This window comes from Arachis hypogaea, chromosome 10, assembly GCF_003086295.3.
Source record: "Arachis hypogaea cultivar Tifrunner chromosome 10, arahy.Tifrunner.gnm2.J5K5, whole genome shotgun sequence".
Taxonomy (NCBI): Eukaryota; Viridiplantae; Streptophyta; class Magnoliopsida; order Fabales; family Fabaceae; genus Arachis; species Arachis hypogaea.
In genome coordinates this window covers 2,201,240-2,224,241 of record NC_092045.1, presented here as the reverse complement: position 1 = coordinate 2,224,241, position 23,002 = coordinate 2,201,240, and the positions used below count along the sequence as shown (strand labels likewise).

Genomic DNA, 23,002 nt, shown 5'->3' with positions numbered 1-23,002 from the left:
TACACCAAAAACACACTCAAAGAACACTCACACACTTCCTCAGAATGAAAATGAAGTTGTGCACTGCCTTATATAGAGGGTAGCATTCACTACGCCCCCACGTTTTGATTGCCTCAGGCGAATCACGTACTGCCACGTGTCATCACGCCCCCACGTGCCACGTCATCACGCCCCCACGTGATGCACCCCACCACGCCCCCACGTGCTTGCGTGGCCAAATCCTGGTGCGCCACATCATCATCACGCCCCCACGTGATGCCAGCGTGGCTAGTTCTTGCTCCGCCACATCATCATCACGCCTCTGCGTTTTGCCACCGTGTCTCACTCATCCGGCGCCACGTCATCTCACCTGCCACTCCACGCAGCCACCACGCCCCTGCGTGTTAAAGATAGGTCCACCATCGGGTAAATCACACTACTCCTCCATTACTAAGCAAAACACTAATCTAATTTCCATATAAAAATTATTGAGCCGCAGGCCCGTGTTTTACAGATTTAATAGAAAAAAATGAACTGTTCTAGATTATACCTTTTTTTTCTCTGATATATTTCAAATTATATATACCATAAGCGTGGGGTTGGACAATTTTCCTGTATTGGGGAAACAAACTATCTCAATCTATTCAATGAAGGATGCATATTCAAATTATAAATCGTTCCTTGATAATACTACATATTTATTGGGAAATGCTAATCTAACAACTGCAAAGAGAAAAAATAGTAAAAAGATATTTATTAAAAATATTCTTTTTTAAATAAATAACTTTTTTGTCATTTTATCTAATTATCAAAATAGCATCTTTTTATATATTAAAACATTATATTTATAGCTAGATTCATTTATATTAGATACATTAAAATTTTAACATATTAAAACAATATTCATGTGAATTATAAGATTAAAAGAGTAGGTGGCTAATACTATCTTATGGTTAATTAATACTGAGACAGTAGGCAGGTACTGTATCGGGATAGTGTAACCTCGTTTGTTTCGTTGAAATAATTATTTTGACGGCACATGGCATGGTGGCTGAGACTGAGAGTAATAACGTGCGGGCGGATGGGCCCACTTTTCATATATCTAACTACCTAACATCCACGATTTGGATAAGCAGCAAAATTGTAATTCATTTAATTTAATTTAATCTTACAAAGTGTGAGTTTAATTAAGAGCTGTGACGCTCTTCTCAAATCATGTGTGGATAGAAGAGGTCAGTGAGAAAATTTGTACTTCGGCCTATTTAGACATATTGGGCATATACAAATTAATAAATATTTTTAAATTATATTTTTAAAATATATATAATTATTAATTATTAATTATAATTATTTAAAATTAACTAGTTATGAATTATTTACTTATACTTTTTTTAATATATATCCTTTAGAAAAAAGAGTTTTTTAGTTTTCTACAGCTAATTCTATTTCTATTCATGTAATGCTTCATTTTGTCCCAATATTTATATTTTTTTTAAGAAAAATGAACAGCAAAGCAAATAGTCCAAGCTTTTTTGTATTATACTAATCAATTAAATGAATATTATTAGAAAAAAATGCAATAATGGTTCTGGTAATTGATAAGATTATGTCCTCTGTTGATGGATGGGGATATTACTACGTGATTTGTATTAGCATTTATGGATTTCTGTATAGATTTGACGGAAGAGACAACTGATTATATTTTTAATAATAGCATTGATTGTTCCTTCTTATAGTTTCACATGCATTAGGGATTTCATAACTTTTTCTTATTTGCTTTAACTATATTTTTTATGAATATATTTCACTAATTAAAAATAAAGGGTCAATATTTGATAATTAAGATATTTTTTTGTAAATTACGAGATAATAATTACAAAGGCCTGCTACACATACAAGTCTTTTTGACTTACAAGTCTTACAAGTTGCTAATGGGTCTTTTAATGCATTATCCGTTTCCTGTTTTCAAAGCGCTACACTGTATTATCAACGGTTCCTCTTCCTCTTCGTCTTCCTCTTCCTCTTCCTCTTCTTCGTTTTTTTTTTTCGATTTTCATGATTTCTGAAATCAAGTTTTTCCTCTTCCTCTTCCTCTTCCTCTTCTTCGTTTTTTTTTTCGATTTTCATGGTTTCTGAAATCAAGCTTTGAAATCGTTTTGAAGAAGAAGAAGCAGCAGAAGATGAGGAGGAGAAAGATCTGAATTATGCAACGAATTTTGGGTGTATTTCTTAAATCCTTTGGGTGTATTTCTGTAATCCTTTTGAAGATAATGGAACTTCAGAAATACACCCAAGCGATTACAAAAATACACCTAAAGGATTACAAAAATACACCCAAACGGTTATAGGAATTCACCCAAACGATTATAGGAATACACCAAAAGATTACAGAAATACACCCAAAAGATTACAAAACTACACCCAAAGGATTTAAGAAAATACACCCAAAATTCGTTGAAGTACATCTTATGCATAATTCAGAACTCTTTCTCTTTCTCCTCCTCATCTTCTGCTACTTCTTCTTCTTCCATAAAGATTTTACCATGAAAAATCGAAAAAAAAATGAGAAAACAGAGAGAAGATCACGTAAATGAAGAAGAAGAGGAAGACGAGGAAGAAGAACGTGCAGAAATGAAAGAAAAGGAGAAGAACAAGAGTAAGAGGAAGAAGAACGTGCAGCAAAAAGAAAAAAGAGAAAGAGAAGGCAAGAAAAGAAAGAAAAAAAGAAGGAGAAGACGAAGAGGAAGAAGAACGGTTCGAAGCGCGTTTTGAGCGTTAATTTTAATTGGACTTGTAAGACTTACAAGCATTAATCGCTTGTATGCGAAAAATTTCTCCAAATTTAATTATAATAATTCTGTTATAGCTAACAAAAAGTAACAACTTTCTAATATCAAGTAATTTTTAAAAATATAATAAAAATAGAAAAGTAATTTTTATCTTCAACAAATTTAAACTGAATTTTTGTTATTTATTTAATAATAATTCGAGGTGCGTGTGTTTGTGTGATGTTTAGTTGAGTATATATAGAATGTAGTATCATATGATAATAATGTAACTACTGAAATGCAGTTATCCTAACCTAGATCTAGTTCTCGTCGAGGCGCTGGATCTAGTATAATAATTAGTAGTGCTAGTCATAAATGCTTATTATAATACTTTGCGTTAGATAGAACAATATAATTATAAAACAAGTGATGCGTTCTACGGTAGGTTGGGGGAAGCTAAGGGATTAAGTTGAATTTATTATGCAAGGGTAAGATACTAAGATTTGGTTTGACAAAGATAGCATCTGCTTCTATATTTGATAAATAAAAAAAAATTGTGTGTTTGGTTTAATCAGTTTTAAAAAATTAAAAAGTATTTTTGAAAGTATTTAAAATAAATTATTTTAAATTAATTTATATTTATAAAAATTAAAAATTTAATATAATTTCTTATATTAATAAATATTAATTTTATTATATTTATATCTATTATGAGCTTTTAAATTTTTTAAAATTATTTTACTAAGTATCATTATTATTTGTATTTATTAAAAAATTTTAATTTAATTTACTGATTATTGTGCCAAAAATTTAGTACAAATAGTTTATGTCAAAAAAGAATTCGAGCGTTAAGGTTGAAAATTATATATGCATGAAGTATATCATAGTTAAAAAAAATAAAAATGAGTTGGGTTTAATGATTAATAAGTTACCTTGTGTTTGGTGTGCAAATTTATTTAAAATTCAAAATTATTTGAAGTTTAAGATTACTTACATTTTATTTGATGCAAAATGAAAAATAAATGAAAAAAATGGATGGAAAAAAATGAGAGAAAATTTTCTTTTATTTGGATAGAAGAAAAATAAGAAAAAAAATCATACTTAAATAAAATTATATTAATATCCTTATTTATATTACATAAAAATTATAATATATTAATATAACAAAGGGTAAATTTGTAATATTATACTTACTTACAAATTTTCCTCAATTTTTTTTGTATAGATGAAGTGAAAAGTTAAATATAAATCCCACGTAATTTCCTTTCACATCCAATCAAAGAAAAACTAAGTTTTCATTCATTTTCATTCTCTCTATTTTCTTTTCTTTAGTTTTCTTTTATTCCAAACACAGACTACTTAATTTTTTTATTTTTTATTTTTTGTATTTTGGTTTTAATTTTTTATTTTTTGTACGTGTTTTTTTTATTTTTTACTTTCTATAATTATTTATTTATCTGTTTAATTTTACACTTCGATTAGACATAATCTTTAAATCTTAAGAACAATTCACAGAAAAAATCGTATTTATTCTTTAAATTAAAATTTTGATACAAGTTTGGTTAACACCTTCTATTGAGATAAAAAAAAGCAAAATTCAGGAAAAATATTTCTATTATATTTTTTAAAAATTAATTTTAATAAATCATTTTAGAAAAATAAAAAAAAGCCGATGCTGTGATATTAGTGGCATTATTTATTATTTATTATTATGGCAAGAATGTGAGGGACTTGAGGGACTTCAAAGGCTCAGCTGTCAGAATTCAGAAACAGAAAACTATATATGTTATTATTTCTTTCTTTTTTAATTTATGAGTACACAGTTTGGGTGACAAAAAGACGCAACACTACGAGGGCGTAAACCACCCACTCCCCACACGCAAAGCCCCATAACACTGTTGTTGCTCGTAAGTCATAACTCGTTCATTTTTGCATTACTTAATTATTAATTATATCTACCCTATAACTAAAAAATACTTTTATAATTTCTAAAAATTTATAAATATGTGCGAGTGCATTATTAGAATTAATAAGCACACCATTTTACTCTACTACCTAAATGGTTTTGAGTTATTTACTTTTGGTTGGAAGAGAATAAATATTTTGAAGGGAAAACGTGAGGAGAGAGGGAAAGTAGGAGGCATGATGTTTGATGACATAAACACTGCACCAGTCGGCCGTCATTTCAAAACTCCATTATCAAGAAAATGTGTTGTATGTGGCATCTCATCTCATCTGAGTGATTTGACCAGCCAGCCAGCATTCTTGTTCAATGCTCTGTGGACCCCACTCTTTCAAATGACACGGGAGGGCCCACAATGGGGGCTCTAACCCTCTGACGTGGCCCCCATCTGTCGTCACGCTCCTCCATACACATCATTTCCACACGCAACGCCAACACTCCACTCTTTTTTTTCTCTTTTAACTGAGATAAGATATTCAAATTCGCAACCTCTTAATTGAGTATGAAAAAACTATACCATTTAAGTTATTATTCGTTGACGCCAACACTATATCAAGTAACTGTGAATATTTATCTTATTTTTTATTTTATAAATTATATTTTTATTATTATATTTTTTTAAATATATATTTATTATGATTAATTTTTTTTGTTATTTCTTTTAAAACTAAGAGTGAAGTTTGAATCTATAACTTCTAAATAAGTACGAGAAGATTATAATATTTGAGTTATAGGTCATTAGCTTCTTTTTTTTTTTTTGTCAATTTCACTTATATAAAATAATGTTAGCATATAAAATATTTTGTACAATAGTTAGTATGAACTTTTTTTTGCGTAATAATATATGATTAGATGAACCTATCAGTTTTTATTTTTTTTATAAGTTTTATCTTGTGCATAAAAATTAAATTTTATTTTAAAATGTAGTTAGAATTTTTATATAGGTTTACAAGTAATCAAATATCACATGTCAAAGGTAAAGGGAATTTATTAGTTGTATATGAATGGAAGAGGCACCAACAGAACTTTGTAATTTAGTCCATTTTGATGCTGTGGACTATGTGATTAATTAAATAACAATTTCTTCTTAAAAAAAAAGTTAAACTAAATATAGCAAGGCAGAAAAACAAAAATGTTAGCTAGGAAAAGGTTATGTAGGTGTGTTGGTTGTTTCTTTCGGCGTCGTGGGCGTTGGTGTTGTTTCAACTTTTAATTTGTTGTCTTACGTGGGTGGATGGCGCCGTTTGCCATACATCATTACCATTGACTGCGGCGGCACATATAATACTATCATTCATGCATGATGCATGCATGTCATATCATGTGCATATGCACATAGATGGATCCATCATCCAATAACAAGTGAGGTTTGGGCTTCTAACTGGTCCTACATATATTACGCCTTCTTTCTTTCTTTCTTTGTTGCCACCACTCCCTCCAATCAATGAAACATTCAACTAACGGAGCCTTTTTCCCTCTGCTTCCTTCACTTGTCACTTTCTTCTTTTCAATTCTTCTCGCACTAATCTATCTTTACCTAATTTTGATCATCAATTCTACTATCACTATTTATATTCAAAATTTAAATAGAATATATGTATTAAAAATATGTATATGAACATAACAATTTGGTGCACAAGTTATAGCAAACAACTATACCTTTAAATGCTCAAAATTTTAACTTATAGCAAAACTCTGGTTTTCACTAATATAGTTTAGGAAAATTATCAGGTATACTCAGGAACATTGGTGTTCTAATTTTTTTAACCGTTGATTTTTATTAATATATATTATATATATTTTTTATAATTCAGATCAACGGTTAAAACAACTGAAACACCGATATTCTCGGTACACCTGATAACCTTCCAATAGTTTAATGACATAACATGAAACACTTTATATTACAATTCCGCTAAATTACCAACAAAGATTCTATCAACTTCTGCCAATTTTTATTTATAGCTATATTTAATGGAAGTGTCTTTGTAGATATATCTAATAAAAATATCTTTATTATGATTGTGTTTAATAGAAATATTTTTATAGATGTATCTCATGGATGTATCTTTTTATATATGTATTTAAAATATAATAATTAATTATTGTTACTAATAAATTGACAAATAATATATTAGTATTCTATATTTTTTTATATTATAATATAAAAGTAAAGCCGCCGCGGCCAATGAGGGTGGTGAATAATGCAAAGTGAAAAAATTAAATCTTAATTGGATAGAGACAATAATCCAACACGTAGATTTCAAGGCCCCACCCATACTCCAATTTCTACATGATCTTCAAAGAAAGTGAAAGTATATGCAAATTCAATAAAGTAGTTGCTAACTTTGTTCTGACCTAACGCCAGCATTCATTAGATATTTGTTCATAGTTTAAGCAATATTATTGTACACATCACCGAACCTCCCTTTAAAATTTGAGCTTCATAAATTCATGATCACTTTACTTCTATTAAAGTGCTAGTTACATTCGTGTGTAACCGGGATAATTACTAAACATATCTTTAAAACACGTTACCATAAAAGAGGTAGATAACTAACGATTCAAAGAATAATTAGACTGATCTCATGTGATTAACCAACCATCCATATCTATTGTTTGTTTTCACTGTGTAACGGGGAACCATCCATGTGTAGGTCTATTTGCAATGCTCCATTGCCCACGAATTCAAAAGATAGTTTGTTTGATGGGCCACTCTAAGTTCCTCGTATTCTTCTTTTATCTCACAAGTCATTCTTTTATAAGTCATGTAGTTCAACATAAATTTCTAAAATATCCTTTAAAAAATAAACTTACAGAATCATCCATTCTTCTTCCGTTGCTCCTTTAACTTGAATTTCCTCCTTTCTTTTTGGCCTTTTTCTTTTTATTGGATTTGGAAGAAAAGATTGAGTAGAAGTTCAATTATAATAATTAACTGCTGACCAAAAACAACAAATTCTACTGATTCTCTAACATTCTTCATAACAATGGCAAAGGTACATGATTGGCTTGACAGCCCAAAGAGCCATACTTTCAGGAAATTGTTGAATTATTATAAAATATAAGAACAAAAGCTAATCACATTAATGATAATGCTACTTTGCACAGTCCCATTTTCAGTGCAAAGCAATTGAGTATAAATCTAATTCTCCAAACAAATCTAAATTATTCAGTGCCATCAAAAGATCTACACAATTGCTGGAGTACTTTACTGGCACCAAGTAAGGGGTTTTTTTTTTCTAAAGTTTTGTCTCGATAAGTGCTGGTAATATAATTGCTACAAACAATATGTGCAAACTCATGAACAGAAGTAACTTGCTAAGAGTTTTCTGAGTCACTTGAACCAGCACGAGCATCTAGATTCAATTCGTCCCCAGCATCATGAGCAATCCTCCATCTATATGCAATAACAGATATCAGCCAAATCAGAGTTGAAGTTATCAGAAACAAAACTTTTATTTGATCTATACCTCTCAAGCACACTTTTCCCTTCCTTGAATCTTTGATTTTTATCATGCGCAACAACCTGAAGAAATCCAAACTAGTTATTAATCAACATTGAACTGAGATCATCAAAGTGATGCTGATTGTGTCATATAATCATACAGTATGCAGAAAAGTTGATTGAATTATCTCCTCAAATATTTATTGGTTAAATTTTTCACTACACTGTATTATCTCATTGACTTCAATTCTGCTCTGTTAAACTGACCATTTGTATGGAAGAAGAGGAAAGCTGAGGTGCAAAGATAAAACTCACATATTTCCATCCGAGAAGTTGTCCACAGCAGCAACAAAATATGTCTTCAACAGTGTGCCAGCCAGACATCATCATTCTCTCCTCCTGAGGCCCGAGAGTTATATTCACCCTAACCGAAGCCAGAATTATAATCAAAGACATCACAGGTACAAAATAATCATTTAGCAATATGCTAGATACACATTAGCAAGGGAGAAAGGATACTATTGAATTACTATAGCTCATCGAATTTCTCATACAACCTTCATCAGGAACAAGAGACATATAAGAGGGTTACTAAATAATATCACAACTTATTATTTGCAGGCAAAGTGGGGTGATGTGTGGGCCATAAGAAAAACCCCAAATTTAATATGATCCAAGAATAGATGACTACAGGTTTTCCTTCAGGAAGACTAGGAGGTTTTGTTAACATAAGGTGTAAATTAAACAGAAAATAGCATTTTTATATTTGAAAATGGTCAATATTCAGACAAAGTAATTAGCACCCTATTGAGGATGCTGAGTCATTATTCAACTAATATGATAATGTTTTCTATATAACAGACAAAATCAAAAGGATCCACTCCATTCAACCAGGTGGATAGAGGAATAGATGCCCTTTGGTGATTCAGGGGGAAACTATCAACCTGGTCCAATGCAAAAAGCTTAACAGAAATAAAAGAGATATATGTAACTAAGATTACAGAAAGGAAGAAATGGGAGAGGGGGGAGTTAGGGAAGAACTTACACATTGCTAAATAGGTATGCCCTCCCTCGAAGGCAAGTGAAGGACTGATCATCAAAGGAGGAGAAAACAAGAAACAAAAAATAGAAAAAGGGGAGTTAGGTTACTCGGGTTTGTTAAAAACTTGAAATACTCACAAAAAAGGTAACTACAATTTCAAAACACAAAATAAACGGTAGCAAGTTATGGTAACTATCAAGAACAAAGCAGACATTACACAGAAGGCAAAAGCTAGTCAACATGAATGAAACTCCAGGTCCTTGTTGCAAGATGAGTGCAATGCAAGGAATGTTATTGAATTGTGAAATTCCCTTCAACCTTAATCAGTTAGACCAAGGGCTGAATAAATCCAGCACAGAATCAAACTTTGCTCGTTGCAGAAAGTGCAATGCAAGGAATGTTATTTTTATTGTGAAATTCCCTTCCACTTTAATCAGGTTGGACCAAGGGTTGCATAAATCCAGCGCAGAATGAAACTTTGAAAATGACTCAGCCTGAGTAAGAACTCGTGTAAAATATACACACAATTGCATCTCATTTTCCAAAAGCACACCAGGCATCGGTTATCTAAGTGTTGTACAAACAACACTTTGATAACCTATCACATCTATAAGTTGTACAAATTTTCAGCAGAGGACATATTCTTATGCACAGGGAAGTGCCAAGGATAACAATGATATGATGATCTGTAGCAACTACGACTGCAGAATACTAAAATTTTAGAAAAGGGCATGTTCTAAATGGAAGTCAGATAGATGGGGTGCTCAATATGCAATGAGAGAGCAATTACAGCTGCATTACCCATTGGTTTCAGTGATCCACATTTCATATGATATGACATATGCTGTTATCGAATTTGATCAATCCTTTTATCATTGAAAACATAAACGATAAACAATCAACTACTACTCGTAGAACATACACAACTGAATAATCTCCTAAACAATTATGTTCCACGAGTTCAATCAATGAGTCTCTACAAAATTCAGTCTTTCCCCAAATTAAATTCATCATCTGAAATCCCATAACAACGATCACGAAAAAAATTCAATTTTTTCAAATAATTCAAATAAGAAATAGTAAGACCAGGGAAAGGGGGGGTGAAATTAAGAAAAGGAAGAGAGTACCCGAGAGAGAACGTCGTCAGAGAGAGCAAGAGGGGTGTCGCAGAATCTGCATCTGTAAGCCCTGCCTTGCAATTCGAGAAGAAAAACCCTACCCATGTACCCTAATTCAAACCCTAACCCCCCAAGGTGGTGGTTGTTGCTCTCTCGAACCCAAAGTGACAGTCTTCTCTGTTCTGTTTGCGGAATCAGGAAGGTGGCACTTCATACCATGCTACGGGCAACCGGAAATGCAGGTTCCTTTTTTTTCCTGTACAAATGCAAAAGAAAAAATTGAAAAGCAAAATGATGATTGATTTGGTCTCACTTTAATGAGATCTCTTATATATACAAGTTTTTTGACGCATAAATTTATGCAAATTAATCCTAACTCAACAAAATATATTTAAAAAAGTATATAAAATTAATTTTTAATCAGTCAAAAATAAAATAGCTTAATTGATTATAATTATATTAATAATTAATTTTAAATTTTTAAATTTAAAATTTAAAAAATTTAAAATTGATTAACTAAACCTAATTAAAAACTTATAAAAATCTTCCTCTTCTCTCTTATATTAACTTACTCACCTCCAACAATCACATACAGATTCTTCTTTTTCACTGTCAGGTCCTCTCCGCCTCTCCACCGCAACCTACTCCTTTTCTGGCACCGCTCTAAGCAAGAATTGAAATATCAAATTTCAACCCACAGGCGGATTTCAACTTTAATTGACAACACCAGGACTCTGCACTTATCGGATACTATCTTTCGATTTTTCTGCAATGGAGCGATCACAATCTTGAATGAGTTTGGTGAATTTGGAATCGTCGGAGCAAAAGAGGCACCGGTTTAGAGTGCTAGCTTTGTAGTTTAATATTCTACCAACTTAATGCACGCAATTTCCTTACGAAGGTAGGCCTTAGCCAGCGAAGGACTCAATTGAATGGCTTTGTTTGCATCAAAAACGGCTCTGGAGCTTGAAATGGGCTTGGGCTCTGTCGGCATAAAGAAGAGAGTTGTTGGGATCCAAGTTGATGGCTTCTGAGTAGTAATTGGCGGCGAGGATAAAATCGTCATCCAATAATGTCTCTTTGACTTTGTTCTCAAGTTCTTTCGCCATTCTTGAGACTGCAAACTACACACTTGATCTTAGCCAAAAGGAGTGGTGGAGCACGAATTATCCTTGAACAATTATAGAAATATAAAAAAACATTCATTTAATATGAAAAAAATATCCTAATACTTAACAAAAGAAATACCCAATTATATTTTAGCAAAAATAATTAAAATATCTATAAAATTTAAAAAAATTTATAAAATTCTTAAAGAAATAGATACTTCACATTTGCAATACAAAAGAAAATCAAAAAATATATAAAAGAACATCCATTTAGTATGAAAAAGAAACATTCTGATACTTAGCAGAAGAAACATCCATATATATTAACTTATTTTTATTAAGATGAGCTTTGAGGTCCAACCCATTAAAAAGTTGGTAGGAGTTGGTTAAACCCCCTCTTGATTCCCTAGCAGAAGTGAATATATTTTCATAATGCGCGTGTAAAGTCCTGACGTTCCTCTTCTACGTTTGTATTTCGGGTTCCTCTTTCTCCTCTTTCTTTGCGTTCTTCTTCCTTTTTTTTTGCGTTCTTTCTTATTCGCAATGCTATGTATTTTTTTAGAAGATAAAATAAGAAGAAAAAGATGAATAAAATGAGGAGAAAAAAGAGGAAGAGTTTTGAATTATGCAGAATTTATCAGTACAAATTTATCGAAAATTCTTAAACAATACACCTAAATGTCTTAGTTTTTCCTCAAAATTTGTTGGTAGTATTTTTTCAAAAAATAAAAAATAGTTCAGTGGGCTCACATACTTTACTATACTTAGAATTATTTATTTATTATCTTATTAGTAACAAACTTAAATAATAATTATATTTCTAAATCTTATTTTAATATAAATATTATTATTAAATTTTTATGTTAAATTTTTTACCCCAAATTTTGTTTCAAACTCCGCTACTGCCGCCTGCAACTATACAAAAATATTTTTTCTAATGTTGCATTTTTCTTTCTTCTTCTTTTTTCCTTACTTCTTTCTCTTTTTTTAGTTAAATAAATGTAAGTTCACCATCTTTCAAGTAATTTTGCAGTATTATGTGTTTCTTCTTCTTTTTTGTTTGATTTTTTTGTTTTTATTCTTGTTAAGAAATAGTAAAACAAAAAGAAACTTGAGAAAATAAAACAAAAGAAAAAAAGATGAATAAGAAGAAAAAAGAAGATGATGATGATGATAAAAAAAACAAGAAGTAGCAAAAGACGAAGAGGAGGAAGAGGAAGAATTTTGAATTATACAGAATTTATCAGTACAAATTCATAAAAAATTCTTAAATAATACACCTAAATGTCTTAGTTTTGCCTCGAAATTTACTGCAACTGCACACAAATATTTTCTCTAATGCTGCATTTTTTCTTCTTTTTTTTTTCTTATTTCTTTCTTTTTTTTAGTTAAATGAATGTAAGTTCATCCTCTTTCAAGTAATTTTGCAGCATTATGTCTTTCTTCTTCTTTTTTGTTTGATTTTTTTGTTTTTATTCTTGTTAAGAAAGAGTAAAACAAGAAATGAAAGATGAATAAGAAAAAAGAAGAAGAAGATGATGATGATAATTAAAAAAAAAAGAAGCAGCAGCAGATGAGGAAGAGTTCTGAATTATACAGAATTTATCAGTACAAATTTACCAAAAATTCTTAAACAATACATCTAAATGTCTTAATTTTATCCCAAAATTTGTTACAACTACACAAAAATATTTTCTCTAATGCTGCATTTTTTCTTCTTCTTTTTTCCTTATTTCTTTTTTTTGTTGAATGAATGTAGGTTCATCCTCTTCCAAGTATATTTGCAGCATTATCTGCTTCTTCTTCTTCTTTGTTTGACTTTTTTTGTTTTTATTATTTTTAAGAAAGAATAAAATAAAAAGAAACTTGAGAAGGTAAAACAAGAAATGAAAGATGAATAAGAAAAAAAAAAGAAGTAGTAGCAGAATATGAAAAGGAGAAAGAGTTTTGAATTATACAGAATTTATCCGTACAAATTCACCGAAAATTCTTAAATAATACACCTAAATGTCTTAGTTTTACCCCGAAATTTGGTGCAACTACACACAAATATTTTTTCTAATGTTGCATTTTTTCTTCTTTTTTTCTTTTTTTCTTTTTTTTTAGTTGAATGAATGTAAGTTCATCATCTTTTAAGTAATTTTACAACATTATGTTTTTCTTGTTCTTTTTTGTTTAATTTTTTTGTTTTTATTCTTGTTAAGAGAGTAAAACAAGAAGAAATTTAAGAAGGTAAAACAAGAAATAAAAGATGAATAAAAAAATAAAAAAAAGGTGGTGATGATGATAAAAAAAAAGAAGCAGTAGAAAATGAGGAAGAGAAAGAGGAAGAACTTTGAATTATGCATAATTTATGAGTACAAATTCACCAAAAATTATTAAACAATTCACCTAAATGTCTTAGTTTGACCCCGAAATTTGCTGCAACTACACAAATTGAGAAAATTATATGGCAAAAATTTTGGATCAGGCAACGTCATCAATATGACAAAATTTCTACGATAACGATAACAATAAAGATAATAATGATAACGACGATATGTATAAGAAAATGACGACGATGCTATAACGGTGATGATCACGATGATAAGGAAGATGGAGTAGAAGGAAAAAAATGAAGAAGGAGAATAAAGTCCAACGAGAAAAGGAGGAGGAGAAGGATGTGGTGGTATTGGTGACGACGATAACGAAAGAGAAAAACAACGAAGAAGAAGACGACGAAGTATCACGAGAAGAAGAAGAATGTGCAGGGCATGTGAATGTACATGATTTGTATGGACTCATTTCTGTAAATGACTTGTATGTGAAAAATACTTGAATAAGTTATATTTTGTGTTTAAAAAATTATTATAGAAGTATCTATTTTAAAATTGTGTAATAAATAGGAGTGTAAGATAATTTTCGAAAAGGATAAAAGTCAAATTTTTTTATTTTTTCAAAAGTTTTTAAATAAATTTTAAAAAAGTTAAAAATATATCTAAAAATTATACCAAACATCATTAATGTAACTTTTTATAAATCAAAAGTCAAAAAATAACTTTTGAAAATTTTCAAACAGCCTATAAATCAGTGCGAAATACAAAAATTATTTATTTTTTATATTTAATTTTAAATTAATTTTAATTTTTTTATTTATATAAATATTAAGTAAAAATATTATTTTTTTATTGAAATATCTTAATTTTAAGTTTTCAAATTTTATGTTCAAATATTTTCTTGAATTTTTTAATAAAATTATATCGGTAAAAAAATTAAGATAAAATAAAAAGATAAAAGAATATAAATAAAAAATATATTTAAAAATATATTAAATTTAATATTAAATTATAACTTAGTAGCTACAATAATTATTAAAAAATATAAGTCTCAAATAAAAAATTTACAATCATATAACACACTAAGAAGGCATATATATTATACAATTAATTTATTTTAAATTATTAAAAAATATAAGTCTCAAATAAAAAATTTACAATCATATAATACACTAAGAAAGCATATATATTATACAATTAATTTATTTTAAATTAAAAATAAAATTATTCAATTAATGCTAAATTAATTTAATTATATATTTTCAAAATAGATCATTTTAATTATACATGATTGATTTATAGAATTAATAATTTGTAATATTTTTTATTTATGTATACGTATATATTAATTATTTAATTAATAATTTTTATATTCTCAAAATATATTTATTTGATCTAAATAATTTTAAATATTTTTTTATTTGTGTATACGTATATATTAATTGTTTAAAAGATTTGGATTTTATTCAAAGTAGGGATATTAATTTAATTTAATTCGATTTGTCTCGCTTTTGAATAAGATCAATTTTTTAATAATTGATTGAATGATAGTTTATCGAATTTAATGAATATAAATTTTTTTGAGATTATTATTGGTTAGATATTAATATTTTGGACACATAATTTTTTAAAATTTTTGTGTTATGTATCAAAACTTTTGTATTGTGCACTAAATTTTTTTGTTATAATATACTAAATTTTATGTAATGTGCGTATTTTGTTAGTTGAATGTCAATATTTTAGACATATGATTCTTTAAAATTTTGAGTTATGTATTAAAATTTTTGTGTTGTAAATTAAAATTTATACACTTTAATTTTTTGAACAATGCTAATGTTAAAGAAAAAGAAAAAAATAATAAAAAAGTAATATTATTAAAGAAGAAGAAGTGATTGAAGACGATGACATTATTTAAAAAAAGAAGAAAAGACAATAATCATCACGTTCAAAAATAAAACACATGTATCCAATTTAATTGGTAAAATTATTTGGCAGTATATAGTTTTATTGAATTAGAATCTAATTATACAATATGAAAAAGCTATTCAGAACAAAAACTAAATTAAGAGAACTTCTAAATTAAGAAAATTTCACACTCGACGTAGTGTGTGTTTGGATTAGAGTTTGCAAATAAAATTTCGTATAAAATTGATTTTATAAATTTGATTGTGATAAAAAGTGAGTTGGTATTAATGTGATTTATGTTTGATAATTTTATATTAAAATGAATTATAATAAAATGAATGTTGTTTGAATTACATTATTTAAAATTATGTTTAGACAAAAATTACTAAAAAGGACATAAATTTATATCATTCAAATCTATATTATTTTAACATTTTTTTACTATAATTACTTTTGAAAAGAATTTAAATTTATGTATTGAAAATTAGTACTCTTTTATTATAATTTGTTAATACTCTTCTTTAATACTCTTTTTGTATTTAATTATATCTTTTTAATAAAATTTATTTTATAAAAATTAATAATAATAAATAAAATATATACTAATTTAAGAATACATAATAAAAAATATACAAAGTCAAATAAAAAATAAAATTCTATAAAAAATATGTATTAATAAAAATAATTAAAAAAAAGACATGAACAATGAATACTAAAAATTCTATTAAAAAAATACAATGATATACATAACTAAATATATAAAAATTTTAAACAAAAATATATATACTATTAAAAAATAAATAAATAATTAATAAAAATTAAAATTTAACAAAGAATACTAATAATAATATTAAAAAATATTTATTTATAAAGTATAACTATAAAAAAATTTAAAAACTCTGATGATTGTTTTTGGTATTTTTTATTGTAGATAAAATTAAATGACAAAATCAATTATTAATTGATTTTTTAATTTATGAAATGAATACAAAAGTTAAATACAAAAGCTACAATTTGTTACTTCAGTTAAATAAAAATTTAAATTCAGAATCATATTTACATTAAAAAAAATAGCTAAACAAAAATTACAACATTCAAAAAATTAAACACTTATTTTGTGCTTTAAACACTTATATCAAACACACCCGTATTCGTCTATTTCTGCGAAACAAGTCATCTTGTCTCCCACCGCTGCACTCCTCTGTTTTTTTTTTTTTTATTCTCTCTATAGTCTATATGCGTGTATCTCTGTTATACTACATAGGATTCACATGATAAAAATGAGAATAACACGGTCAAATAATATATGTAATATGTGTATTGAAAACCTCCGGTTAAAAATAATTAAATATTAGTAATAATGATTGGTGACACGATTGTCCAATTCAACATATGGGATAAAGGTGTCAAGTAGAGAACAAAATCCTTAATTATTCTAAAACAAAAACAAATGAGAATACTCAATTATTTTCCCCACTTGCTCATCTGATATTTGACAATAAAGCAGCACGTTGGCATATCAAATCCAAATCAGACAGTAATACCTTATCAATTTGGCTAAAGAGAGCGCAAATCACTTTATTCGTTTTAGATCATTATTATTTTAACATAGAAAATGGTAACGATCAATATCTTTAAACATAAAAAAATAATTAGTGTTAATTTAACCATGAAATAAAAATAAGAAAAATGTTGCTATGTAACTTATTTATTTTAAAATTTAATTTGTGAAATGTGGCAATGCCAAGGAATTAAATGATGATATAGCATGATAAATGTGGCAATGCCGTGTACCCCGCGAAGAGTGATTGGTTTTTACCTATTCTTTGAATTAAATGATGATATAGCATGATAACCAAGTTTTGTTTATAGTCATACCAACACTATAAGGAATTTTATCATGATAAAAAAACGAAATTTATTTTGCAAAGATCGGTGATGAAGAAGGGAGGAATATTGTTAGTGTTTAAAAGGTTTTATTAAAATCAAATATGAAGTTTAAAAAAAAATTCTAATAAAGACTTTTTGTTTCAGATATAAACAAAAGAGTGAAATACTAATTTGATTTTTGTTCATTTTTAAAAATGATAATATGACATTTTAAAATAAAAACGCTTTAATTCCTATTTCTGTGATATAAAAACGACGTTGTTTTAAATGGAAGAAATTTGTGCCTCTCTTTAATCTTGTTCTGGCAGCAATTTCCTTCATTTCCCCTTCACGCATAATTTTCTATCTCTTCCATAAGGTTTAGGATTTTTTAATTTTCATTTTCTCTTTCAAAAGTTTCTCCTAATTTCTCATTTCGTTACACTTTTAGCTTTTATTTTTTTAAAATTAATTTTAATTGCTATTCTCTTGCACTTTTCGATTAAGCATGTTCCCAATTTGATTTAGCCATTTTTAAAATACCACATATTTCTGTGTTAAAGACATCTCCGAAGTATAACTCGTTCCACTAATGCTCAAACTAGCTTTTCTTGGATAAAAGGGGAAGAAACGTCGTCTTCTTGTAAGGGCGGCGGCGTTGGGCACCTGCAAAGGGACTCCAACACTCAAGTAAGTAAGAGTAAGAGATTATTTAGAGGAATACAAAATGAGCAACGTACCTGTGACTGAATGAGTTACTCGTATATGTTGTGTTATTTGGGGTAGTTATTAGTATCTGTGTTACTGGTTTGACGGAGTCCTTTGTTGATACTCTCATACTCCAGTATTTGCGGTTTTAGTAGTTTTGGTTGGAGAGAATCACGGGGAGGTTATCCGTTTTGGTGGAATTCGATTCCGAGGTTATTGTTGTGGGTCAGTTCTTAGGTAACGGATCACAGCCTCCAAACTTGACCTGTTTTACAAAATCGAGCTATAACAGGTCGAGCTTATGTATAGCTCAGAATCGGATATTGTGGTGGCCCCCAAGGTCGACTTGGTTATCGCGAGATTTGAAAAATATGAAAAGCTTGGTATTTTGGCGGTAACTAAATGAAAGTGTTTGGAAGAGAGAAAAGATATTGGAAAAGACATCTGTATTTAATGCACATCGGGTAGGAAAACGGTTAAGAATGGTGGCCGTTGATTAGTGAAGTACTTTTTTCAATTGACGGCTGCGGATTTTTGTGGTTTTTAACTTGCTTTCTGAAGGTGTGCATAGTGGGCTAGTGGGTGAATTGCTGGACTCTTGATTATCTATTTGGGGTTTACATTTTCTGTGTATTTGATGAAGATGAGCAAGAAAGATTAGTAATGTTCACTTAGTTTCTTTTCAACTTACTGCTTTCATTGCATTTTTGGCATGGAGAAAGGAAAAAAGGCTATGTTAGGGAAGAAGGCTAGGAGCCGGGGAAAAAGGGAAGTTGTTGATGAAAAAGATAAAATTATGGAATAAGTGTGGTTCTGGGATCCAAATGATCCCTTTGCATGGGTAGCTGATTCGGTGAAAAAATGGGCTTCTATTTTTTATGATGATCATAGTGTGACTCAGTTGGATTTAGCATCTTCGTGGGTTAGGGAAGGTGGTGGTATTAGTCTTAAGTTTTTATCGTGTAATGCTGCTGATCGCGTATACCACTGTGGTGAAAGTTTCGAATTTTTCTTCATGTATAGTTGTGTTTTTGTAGCCCTTGATGTTAGATTTTCTTTTTCTGAATTTCAATGTGGAGTACTGATGCAACTTAAATGTGCGCCCTCTCAATTGCACCCAAATTCTTGGGCCTTTGTTAGGGCGTTTGAGGTGTTGATGGAATATCTTGAGACTGAACCATCATTGGAGGTGTTTTTTGCTCTATTTCATTGTAAAGGTATGAAAATAGGAGATTGGTTAAACTTGGCGAGTGCTACTGGTCGGGTTATTTTTAGTTTATATAAGTCATCTTATAAGGGGTTTAAGTCGACGGTTTTGAAGGTTAGTGCTGCTGAAGATGAGTTTTTCTAGTATTTTTATGAATGTTTGCTGGAGAAGTTTCCTTTATTTTGGTGTCCGAGACCTAGGCAGATATTGGGGATGGACGAGATGGAATATCGAAATAAAATGATAGTGAAATTTTTTGTTAACAATGTTTTGTTTTTCGATTTGTTGTCTGTCGTGGAACTTCTTGAGTAGGAGTCTGATAAAGACGTTATGTCAGAGTATATAGGTAAACCTTTGGTTAAACTTTACTGGTTTGTTTTGTAATATTTGACATTTTTCTTATATTTGTATTTTTTGCAGTTGAGAAAGCTCTGAAAGTGACATCTAGCAGTTTAAAGGCGTATTTACGGACGAAAAACGTAGAACTACTAGTCATGTGAAAGGTCTACCAGTCATGTGAAGGCTGAGTAGGGGACCGAAGTTAATCAACCATCTCTTGTTAAGAAGGTGAGTTATAAGAGAAAGAAGGAGGATGGTAAGAAGGAAAAGGTGGTGGACCTGGCCGATGATAAGCTTGGTGGAAAGGATGTCAATTTGGAGCAGGTAAATAAGTTCACTGAAAATCAAAAGGTGCTTCATGGATATAAGGGGGATGAGGATCTTACCTCATTATGGAGCAAGCACTTCCCACTGTCTATAGTGGCCGATGAGTACGGTCAAAGTCTTGCCGACGTTAAGCTTGTTCATGATGTTGGTGATATTGGCGTTTGTCAATATCTTCAGGTATGATATTTTGGTTTGGTTTTTCTTGGTAGTGTTGATTTGTGCTGGTTTGATTGAGTCATTCTTTTTGTTTTAGGTGATGGGAGCTCAGCTAATGTCTATCAGTCGAACTCAAGAGCTAAAACATGCTAGGGATGTATTCGACAAAGCTGTTGTTGATCAGTTGATGCAGGAGAACTTGGACAAAGGGAATAAGCTTCGCTCTGCTCTGGACTTAGCGGATTCACTGCAAGAGAAGTTAACTGCTGCTGAGGATGCTAGAAAGAAATTTGAAAAAGAGAAGACTGCTCTGGAGGCTAGGTTGGTGGTGTTTGGCATCGAGAATAAATAGCTTGAGAATGATAAAGAGGATCATGCCCTTGAGATGTTTGCTATCGGGTTTGATAGGGCTGTTGAGCAGGAGAAGCTTCTAGCTCGTGATACAGATTTGTCTGTGATGGAGCTGTGCAAGTTTGTTGTTGGTGAAGAATTGGTAGAGGATGAGGAAAATGATGGAAAGGGAGAGGGTGAAAATCCAGATGCTTAATGTACTTTTGTAATGGATTAGTCTTTATACACTGTTTTTTGTGTATGTATTTGAAACTTCTAGCTTTCAGCCGAGGAACTATTTGGTGTAGTTGTTTTGGTACTATTGGCTTTTAGTGTTTAGCCAAAAACATTTGGCGTTATTTAACTGTTGGTTTGTCATTGCACTTTTAGTGCGTATTTGGTAATTTATGTTATTGTCTTATTTGAAAATCTTTTTGGATGATTGAAGCTCGTCTTATGAGTTAGTATTATTTGTTATGCGACTCGGCCGAGTAAGATAGGAAATAGATATGTGAAGTAACTTATAGTTGCTGTTGTTGTAAATTTTTAATAACTGCAAAGACGCGGGGTGGTGTGCCTCATTAAAATTTCTCCAACAAAACCTAACTTAGGGATAAAATCTGGTAGTAGGAAAAAGAGTACATCACCGTGTCTGACTTAGAGATTAACTGTAGTACAGCTTTAAAGAAGAAATGTTCCAATTGTTTGGGAGTGTTACTCCCTCCAGTGTTTGGAGTTTGTATGCTCCTTTGCCAATAATTCTGTAAATCCGGAGTGAGCCTTCCCAGTTGGCATTTAGCTTTCCATGCCCTTATGGTTTTCGTACATCCTCTATCTTTCTAAGAACAAGGTCGCCTTCTTGGAATGTTCTTGGTCTGACTTTCTTGTTATACTTCTGAGCTATTGCTCATTTTGTAGCAAGTTGTTGAAGTGTTGACTTGTTTTGATATTCTTCGATGAGATCCAGCTTGGTTCTTCTGTTTTCTATATTGTCGTCTTCATTCATGCTTTTGGTCCGAGGAGATTGTAGGGAGATTTTGACAGGTAACATGGCATCGCACCCATACACTAGCCTGAAAGGAGTTTCTTTTGTTGATGATTGTTCTGTTGTGTTATAGCTCCATAGTACCTCTGGAATGAGTTCGGCCCATTCTCCCTGGGAATCTTCGAGATTTTTCCTAAGTCCCTGTAAAATAATTTTATTGGCAGCCTTGGCTAAACCATTAGTTTATGGGTGTTCTACGGATGAGAATTGTTGAATGATTTTGAAATTTGTTAAGAAAGTTGCGAATTTTTTGTCTATGAATTGTCTACCGTTATCAGTTATAATGGAATGAGGAATACTGAATCTACAAAGTATGTGTCTCCATACAAAATATATCATTTTTTCGGAAGTTATTTTTGCCAATGGTATTGCCTCTATCCATTTTGTAAAATAATCAATAGCAACTATTAAAAATTTAACCTATCCTGAAGCTGGTGGGAAAGGTCCGAGGATGTCCAGCCCCCATTTGTCGAATGACCAGCTTACTTATGACGAATGCAATTGTTCGGCTGGGTTGTGAATGATTGGTGCGTGTCTTTGGCAATCGTCACAATGTTGAATCTTATACATGCAATCTTGTTGTAGTGTTGGGCAGTAATAGCCTGCTCTAAGTATTTTGGAGGTCAAGCTTCGTCCTCCTATATGCGTTCCGCAAACGCTTTCGTGAACCTCATTCATTGCCAACTTAGCATCTGTTGCATCCAGGCATTTTAGAAGAGGTCTTGTGAAACCTCGCTTGTATAGTTTGGAGCTGATTAGTGTGTAGAAACTCGCTCTTCTTTTGAATTTCTTCTTATTTTGGATGCTGTCAGGCATTTGACCTGTTTGTAGATAATATATGAAAGGTTTCCACCAGTCTTCTTCCTGTGAAATACTCGAAAATACTGTTAGCATAACACTAGGTTCATCAAGTGGTAATTGAGATAAGGTCGGTGTTTTAGTTTGGCTTCTGGTTGTTGCTAATTTTGAAAGAATATCTGCTCTATCATTTTGTTCTCGAGGTATGTGAGAGATTTTAAATTTTTGAAAACCATGAACAAGAGTGTTGACAATAGCATTATACTTTTTTAACAGTGGGTCTTTTACCTGAAAGTTACTTGTTATCTATTGTACTACAAGTAAAGAATCACATTTGACGCTCAGTTGAGTGACGCCTATTGTGTGGGCTAGTTTGAGTCCTGTTTTGAGTACTTCATACTCTGTCTGATCGTTGCTTGCATGGAAAGTGAATTGTAAGGATTGTTCGAAGGATGTCCCTTGGTCGTCTTCGAGCAATACTCCTGCTCCAGAAACTTTGTTGTTTGAAGCTCCGTTGACGTATAGTATCCAATTATTTGTAGTTGGACTAGGCTCGTCTATTGTGAGTTCTGCAAA

General features: G+C 30.5%; 1 protein-coding gene across 1 annotated transcript; it reads right to left on the bottom strand.

Moving 5' to 3' along the window:
- Window positions 1–7,744: 7,744 nt before the first annotated feature.
- LOC112714558 (protein yippee-like At5g53940) lies at window positions 7,745–10,624 on the bottom strand. Its single transcript, XM_025766176.3, has 5 exons — window positions 10,328–10,624; window positions 9,204–9,247; window positions 8,474–8,582; window positions 8,184–8,239; window positions 7,745–8,110 (listed from the first exon to the last, which is right to left on the bottom strand). Exons 1-5 carry the CDS (start codon window positions 10,421–10,423, stop codon window positions 8,032–8,034), a joined length of 384 nt encoding a protein of 127 aa, XP_025621961.1. The 5' UTR covers window positions 10,424–10,624; the 3' UTR covers window positions 7,745–8,031.
- Between the last annotated feature and the right edge of the window lie 12,378 nt (window positions 10,625–23,002).